Source organism: Toxorhynchites rutilus, chromosome 1, assembly GCF_029784135.1.
Source record: "Toxorhynchites rutilus septentrionalis strain SRP chromosome 1, ASM2978413v1, whole genome shotgun sequence".
NCBI classification, from domain to species: Eukaryota; Metazoa; Arthropoda; class Insecta; order Diptera; family Culicidae; genus Toxorhynchites; species Toxorhynchites rutilus.
Window position 1 is genome coordinate 128155131 of NC_073744.1, and position 8293 is coordinate 128163423.

The 8293-nt window shown below is 49.7% G+C and overlaps 1 protein-coding gene across 3 annotated transcripts in view; it reads right to left on the reverse strand.

Moving 5' to 3' along the window:
- LOC129761877 (kinesin-like protein Nod) overlaps positions 1-1286 on the reverse strand; it is a 39981-nt gene extending 38695 nt beyond the window's left edge. For all 3 annotated transcript variants that reach the window (XR_008740490.1, XM_055759703.1, XM_055759702.1), the window contains exon 1: positions 14-1286. Coding sequence is in view for 2 of the 3 variants with exons in the window: in XM_055759703.1 (XP_055615678.1) it covers positions 14-1036 (1023 nt within the window). In the remaining variant the exon portion in view is untranslated. The remainder of the gene's footprint in view (positions 1-13) is intronic.
- Between the last annotated feature and the right edge of the window lie 7007 nt (positions 1287-8293).

Genomic DNA, 8293 nt, shown 5'->3' on the forward strand with positions numbered 1-8293 from the left:
TTTTAGTACTCACCTTCAATTCCGCCGTAATTGCATTGATTTGCGGATTATTCTTCAGCGTCTTCGCCCCCTGGGCAAATCGGATTGTCGAAAGGGTCTCGCTGAGATCTTCCTGCGCTGGACTGACGCACGCTAGCAGCGTTAGGTAGGAGTTGGAATTCAGCGAATCCTGGAGAACGGCACTGAGAACACTATCCCGGTACGGAATAACTTTGCTACCGATCGAGAGAGCCTGCAGCACTTTCCCGATGCTCAGCAGTCCCTGGTTGATGTGGACACCCTCCGTCATGGCAACACCTTGGTGACCGGTTCTCCGGACACCTTCCGATCCGGCCAAATCCACCAAATGAAGCGCTGAGACGATCTTTACGTCGTCATGAACGACGGAAGCATGAATGCTAAAGATCGCATGAGATCGTGAGCTCAGCGTATTCATCTTCGTTGGCCGCACGTGCCGATTCTTGTTGCCCTCGATCAATATATCCTGAGCCTGACCGGCACGAGTGACCAGTCTCTTCGTTCCCCCGTTGAACTTGCAACCGCGGGTATTCACCGGTTCAGTCGAATTCTCCGACAGCAAGTCGTAGATCTTTTCATTGTAAATTTCTATAAAGGAAACCTGAATCTCATAATCCTCTTTGTTGCGTGATTCTTCCAGCAAGTCAAACGTTTGATCCAACGCTCGGGTAATCATCCCGCGGTTAATATCATGGGGCCCACTGTGATCCCACTGGAGGCCCATAGTGAATGTTTTTCCCGTTCCCGTTTGACCATAGGCCAGTGCCGTGCAGTAAAACCCATTGATCATTTTCACGACCAGCGGCCGAATCAGTGCATCGTAAACCGACGCTTGGGTCGAGCCTGGCCTAAAAACGTAATCGAACGCAAACGGCCGTTCGTCCACGATCAATATCTGATCGTTTGCACTGTGGTGCGTGATGATACTCTCGGCACATTTGCCCCCAGCTGGGCGCTCCCGTATTGCTATTCGCACCGGTTCCAGCGAATCACAGCTGGCGTCCGTTACAAGCTTCATATTTCAACGTCACTTTCACTCGCTACAATTCAATCAAACTTTGCACCAAACGTACGCTCTTCAATTCCCCCGGAAAGTACCCGATCCTGCAGACAAAAAGCACACACGCACTAAAACAATTGTCGCCCACAAATTAAAACAAACCCATTTTACAACCATCCATTATGCAAGCGGCGTTATATTTGTAAACAGCACAGAGCGATGGAAGCGACAAACATAACCTTGCACAACAAGAAGGGCCGAAATTTGAAATTCAAACTGCAGCAAATAATCGAGTAAAGCAGGGGTGTTGGTTGTTTTACCTCTCTTTCGTCGATTGATCGTGCGGTAAAATGAAATGTTGTCGATGGAATCCGCGTTGAAGGCATTGAGCTTTGGGTGCTCATACACTGTTTGACCGAAGCCAAATATTTGACTCTTTTTGACAGATAAAATTTGGTCAACGTGTATTGATCAAATATATTCTACACAAAACACGACAAGCAAATATTCAATTATTGGATGCCTAAAATATTTTTTTCAGACTGTTCTTCGAACCTGTCAGTACATGGTTAGGTTACCTTGAATATTTCAGTTGATTTTTTTCCATGTTCGGTGTTTGATATTGTTTACTACTGTTGAAAATTGAAGAGTGGCAAACAAAATGGTGTTTGTACAAATATCAAAACAAAACTTATCTGTCAAAAAATAACAAATATTTGACCTCCGGGCAAACAGTGTACAACCACCTTTTGTATTACGGAATTCGCGACTACGAAGCTGAATTTGACAGCTTGTGAGCGTGAAGCGAATGTCAACAAAGATTTGCAAAAAGAATGTGATTTTTAAACGCACCGTTTTTAACGTTTTTTGCAAAAATTTTCGTAATGGTGAGTATGTATCGAAAGAACTATCCTCTAGGATGCTTATTTAGTTAAATCACATAAATTTACTGCAGGGGAAAACGTTTTCTTACCGCATCCAAAGGACACTGTCTTTACTTGTGAAAAAGTAAACAAACTTTCAGGATACTAAATTTTAATAAAAATTAATAATTGTGTGCAAAATTTATCTTCCAAACGGTTGGAAAATGAGTTTTCCTTATGCAGTGAAAAAAACTTTGCCGTAGCTTAAGCTAAATTTAACTTATAAGTGTTTTTCTGTGACCTTGTTTCATACATTATCAGGAGCCATCAGTCGGAGAAAATGAAACCTGTTATTTGGCTGTGGAGTTTGCGGATATGTTCGATTCCGCTTCGGGTGGAAGCCGTTTAGTCGTCGAAGGCGAAAGAGTATTCATAGCTGAACATCTTTTAATATTTGGTGTTGAAGAAGTTCACGATGAAGGCTTCAGTATTTTCTCGTCCTGCCTCCAGTCATCATCGCCAAGCTCGGAACCCCATACAATAAAAATTCGTACGAAAATCTCCTTCTCCAAATGGTTGTTTTGTATCATTTGCTTAAGTATGTTTTATTTTATTTCTTTATTATTGCACATTTTGCACCAAGTTGGACTGTTTCACACTTTTTCAAAAGTGCGAAAATGTGAATAAAAGTGCGACCTTGCATCAAATCGATTTGCTGTCTTCAGCGCACTTATTCGTTTTTTAGCAGACTTATCTCACTTCTTAACTAGGCGAACCTAGCCAGAATTTTCACCTGCCCCCGGGCTTCTGAATGCCAAAAGGGGGACTAGGCTCTGCGGAATGCACGTATCTGCATGCTCGTGCTGTTTTAGTCCTAACCGAGGAATTGTCGGACAATCGCGCAGGTGCTAAGGATGACCGACTTTTGGATGCCGGCCAATTCCTTTTCGATGTTCAACACCTTTAGCGCTTCCAGAAGTGTCTTCGGGATAATTCCAGTTCCAGAGAGAACGACTGGAACAATTCTTGGGACCTCCCTTAGCCACCACAGTTCCTTGAGCTCCACGGCCAATGGTCGGTACTTGCAGATTTTGCGACCGTGGGTCTCCTCCAGATTCTGGTTCAGTGGAATAGCGACATCGATGATGGTGACTTTGCGGTCGCTCTTGTCGTAAACCATTATATCTGGGCGGTTGTGGTGGATCGAGAGGTCGGTCAGAACAGTGCGATCCCAGTACAGCTTGAAACGGTCATTTTCCAGGACAGGTGCAGGCAGGTACCGGTAGTTTGGTACGTTGTCTTCCAGCAGAGCACATTGGAGCGCCAGTTGTCGATGAACAATACGGGCCACGTTGTTGTGGCGCTCGGTGTAGGCTGCGTTGGCCAAAACGGGACAGCCTCCCATAATGTGCTCTATGTTTTCACCTGGTTGATGGCACATCCGGCAAATGTCATCAACGTCTTGATGCCAGACATACCGCCTGCAGTTTCTCGTCGGCATTATCCTGTCCTGGATGGCTATCATGTCGGCTTCTACTACTGAAGAGAGTTCACCACGCGTTAGCCACAGATTAGATGCGGCCTTGTCGACGTGTGGCCGGTCCAGTTGATGGGGGTGGGCACCATGCACTGCCTTCTGCTTCCAAGCTGCAATCTTCTCCTCCACTGTCTGCAGATTGCAGTTGAGTTGGTACTCCGCTTGCGCCAAGTGCAGAGCGCTGTATCCTCTGTCGGCGGCGCAGACAGCCCGGTATAGCGCGTTTTGGTTGGCGCGTTCTGCGAAGTACTCGCGCAGTTGTCGTACCTGGGTAACACACAGTGCAGAAATGTCGACGATTCCAAGTCCCCTTCTTTGCGTGGTAGTGAAACTCTCTCCAGTGCCGATTGAGGATGGTGCATTCCGGCCTCTTTGAATGCTTTCCTCATCCTCCTCTCAAGGTCCTCTAGGTCAGTTTTGCTCCATTTGACTACACCAAAACTGAAGGTCAGCAGGGAAACCGCGAATGTGTTGATCGCGCGTACCTTGTTCCCCGCGTTGAGGAAAGTCCTCAGGACACAGTTCACTCGGCTCAAGAACTTGTCTCGCAGCTCCGTCTTGATGTCGGAGTGGCGAATCCCGGTGAGCTGTCGGAATCCAAGATATTTATAGGATTCGCCACGAACCATGTCTCTTATAAACTCGCCGTCATAGACCTCGTAGCCTCCGGATTCGGTAAGTTGTCCTTTCAGCAGGTGGACACAGCGACACTTGTCGAGGCCGAACTCCATACAGATGTCCCTGCTTATTTCTTCGACAACCCGGATAGCTACACCTAGACGCTGACGTGAATCAGCGTAGACCTTGAGATCGTCCATGTAAAAGGTATGGGTCACTTCTTCGTGGGCGCCGTCGCCATACCTTATTTTATAGCCATGACCGTTTCTATTGAGCGTCCTACTGAGGGGGTTCAGTGCCAGACAAAACCAAAGCGGGCTGAAAGAGTCGCCTTGGAATATCCCCCTTTTTATCTGCAGCGTTCTAGACTGCAACACATTTTCCCCATCACTAAGGTGCAGAGACGTGCTTTTATTATTTGGCAGACTTATCTCACTTCTTAACTAGGCGAACCTAGCCAGAATTTTCACCTACCCCCGGGCTTCTGAATGCCAAAGGGGGACTAGGCTCTGCGGAATGCACGTATCTGCATGCTCGTGCTGTTTCAGTTCTGACCGAGAAATTGTCGGACAATCGCGCAGGTGCTAAGGATGACCGACTTTTGGATGCCGGCCAATTCCTTCTCCATATTCAACACCTTTAGCGCTTCCAGAAGTGTCTTCGGGACAATTCCAGTTCCAGAGAGAACGACTGGAACAATTCTTGGGACCTCCCTTAGCCTTGAGCTCCACGGCCAATGGTCGGTACTTGCAGATTTTGCGACCGTGGGTCTTCCAGATTCTGGTTCAGTGGAATAGCGACATCGATGATGGTGACTTTGTGGTCGCTCTTGTCGTAAACCATTATATCTGGGCGGTTGTGGTGGATCCAGAGGTCGGTCAGAACAGTGCGATCCCAGTACAGCTTGAAACGGTCATTTTCCAGGACAGGTGCAGGCAGGTACCGGTAGTTTGGTACGTTGTCTTCCAGTAGAGCACATTGGAGCGCCAGTTGTCGATGAACAATACGGGCCACGTTGTTGTGGCGCTCGGTGTAGGCTGCGTTGGCCAAAACGGGACAGCCTCCCATAATGTGCTCTATGTTTTCACCTGGTTGATGGCACATCCGGCAAATGTCATCAACGTCTTGATGCCAGACATACCGCCTGCAGTTTCTCGTCGGCATTATCCTGTCCTGGATGGCTATCATGTCGGCTTCTACTACTGAAGAGAGTTCACCACGCGTTAGCCACAGATTAGATGCGGCCTTGTCGACGTGTGGCCGGTCCAGTTGATGGGGGTGGGCACCATGCACTGCCTTCTGCTTCCAAGCTGCAATCTTCTCCTCCACTGGCTGCAGATTGCAGTTGAGTTGGTACTCCGCTTGCGCCAAGTGCAGAGCGCTGTATCCTCTGTCGGCGGCGCAGACAGCCCGGTATAGCGCGTTTTGGTTGGCGCGTTCTGCGAAGTACTCGCGCAGTTGTCGTACCTGGGCAACACACAGTGCAGATATGTCGACTATTCCAAGTCCCCCTTCTTTGCGTGGCAGTAAAACTCTCTCCAGTGCCGATTGAGGATGGTGCATTCCGGCCTCTTTAAATGCTTCCCTCATCCTCCTCTCAAGGTCCTCTAGGTCAGTTTTGCTCCATTTGACTACACCAAAACTGAAGGTCAGCAGGGGAACCGCGAATGTGTTGATCGCGCGTACCTTGTTCCCCGCGTTGAGGAAAGTCCTCAGGACACAGTTCACTCGGCTCAAGAACTTGTCTCGCAGCTCCGTCTTGATGTCGGAGTGGCGAATCCCGGTGAGCTGTCGGAATCCAAGATATTTATAGGATTCGCCACGAACCATGACTCTTATGAACTCGCCGTCATAGACCTCGTAACCTCCGGATTCGGTAAGCTGCCCTTTCAGCAGATGGACACAGCAGCACTTGTCGAGGCCGAACTCCATGCAGATGTCCCTGCTTATGTCTTCGACAACCCGGATAGCTACACCTAGACGCTGACGTGAATCAGCGTAGACCTTGAGATCATCCATGTAGAAGGTATGGGTCACTTCTTCGTGGGCGCCGTCGCCATACCTTATTTTATAGCCATGACCGTTTCTATTGAGCGTCCTACTGAGGGGGTTCAGTGCCAGACAAAACCAAAGCGGGCTGAAAGAGTCGCCTTGGAATATCCCCCTCTTTATCTGCAGCGTTCTAGACTGCAACACATTTTCCCCATCACTGAGGTGCAGAGACGTACTCCACTGCCTCATCGCATGCTGCAGGAACCTAACGACGACGGGATCAATTTTGTAGAGCTCCAATACCCGGACGAGAAACGAGTGATGTATGGAGTCATAAGCCTTCCTGTAATCGATGTAGGCCATACTTAGGTTCCGCTGGTTATATACCGCCTGGCCGACTATGGCTGCGTCGATGATGGCCTGGTCTTTGCAGCCATGCGTATTTTTCCTGCATCCTTTCTGCTCTTCTGCGATGATGTGATGCTGTTCGCAGTGAGCAGAAACTTTGGCGGTAATTATGCTGCTCAGTATTTTGTACAGACTCGATAGGCACGTTATCGGTCTGTACTTTGATGGGTTCAATGTGTTGCTGTCTTTCGGGAGGAGGAATGTGACGCCACGGGTGGCGAATTTAGGAAGGTTGTGTGGGTCACGTAGCACCTTGTTGAAGCGCTCAGCTATCTTTGGATGTGCGACGGTCAGCTTCTTGTGCCAAAAGTTCTGGACACCATCGGGGCCCGGTGCTGCCCAGTTCCTCAGGTACCGCGAGGCTTCGCGGACATCGTTCTCTCCGACGATGATAGCTGGCATCTCTCCAATTTCACCACAACTCTCCTCCTCCCGTCTTAACCACATTTGCCCGTCGCGATGTTCTACTGGGGTCTCCCAAATACCAGCCCAGAAGTTCGTCACATCGCTAATATCTGGCAAACCTTCGCGGTAGTCGGGCTTCTCGTCGCTAATGTGGTCGTAGAACGCTTTCTCGTTATCTCTGAACATCCGATTTTGTTGTTGGCGCTTTGCAGAGTCAGAGTAACGTTTCAGCCGTTTTGTTAGGACGCTCAATTGCTGTACCAGTGTGTCGAGTTTTTCCGTCAGCTGGTGAGCTCCCAGCTGGCGAAGTTCAGTAGGCCGCACGATCACAGCAACTTGGCGACATAATTTCGCCGATCTGCTGCCTCTTTTGTACGCCATCAGTCTTCCAATTGCGGCGCGCTTGTTTAGGATCCGTTGCTCCAATCTCCTTCGCCATGGAGGCTCACGCCTTTCACGGAGATGTTGGAGCAGTCCGCCTCTTGGCCTAATACGGTATCCTAAACTTTTGGCGGTCGCCACAGCAGCGCAGTAAACTTTCAGTTGCAGCTCCTCCATGTTCTCAGCATCAACCAAGTGCAGCGGAAGAACGTGCTCGTTCATGAGCTTTACTGCACTTGTCAGCCTGCGGGAATGCTGCAACTTCGGGATCCTGGGGCGCGACAATGGGTCTGTGTCGCGGAGCTGTGAGATCGCCTCGTCGTAGTGGAAGACCAGATCGCGTAGTAGTCGTTGATCTGGCTGTGGGTCTTCCGGCTCAAGGGGTTGTTGTACTGTGGCCTCCACTGGTGCTGATTCGCGTGCCCCACTCGCGAATGAATTGCTCAGCCGTACTGAACTTCGTCTCGACACATCGCTTGCTTTGTTGTTCCTGGAGCTTATTTCTCTCTGCACCTGCTGCTTGATCTCGTCGATTTGCGTTTGGGAGAGCATGTTGTTGCGTACTATCGCTCTACGCCTCGCGTTCATCGCGTTCTGATCAAGCCTCCCGACGAACTCTGGATACGCTTCCTCGAACATTGTTAGTATTCGAGGGCGACCGCTCATGTCCGTCTCCAAAGTAGTGCAGATGTAATAGGCGCGGATCACGAATTCGTTCATTTCGTGTGTCCACATGATCCGGCGCCTAGTGGTACCCACGAGTGTGAACGACTGCCGTCTGGCAGTCACAACACGCCTCGTAGGCGCAGCGTTTCGTTGGTGATGTCGATGGCTGCTGTTTCCGTGTGGCGGTAGCTCTTCGGGTTGAACCCGGCTGGTGGCCCGCTCTTGCACCTCGCCCTCCAGCCGCTGGCCGCTCGCTCTTACTCCCGTTCCAGGACTAGCTCCAGTTCGGGGACCCTCCTCGGGCGATCGCATTCTAAGTATTCTTCGTGAACGTAGCTCCATTTTCTGGGTGTATCTCCTTTGCCCGGGAGACAGCGGGTTGGCAAGGCCTCCATGACCCGGGAG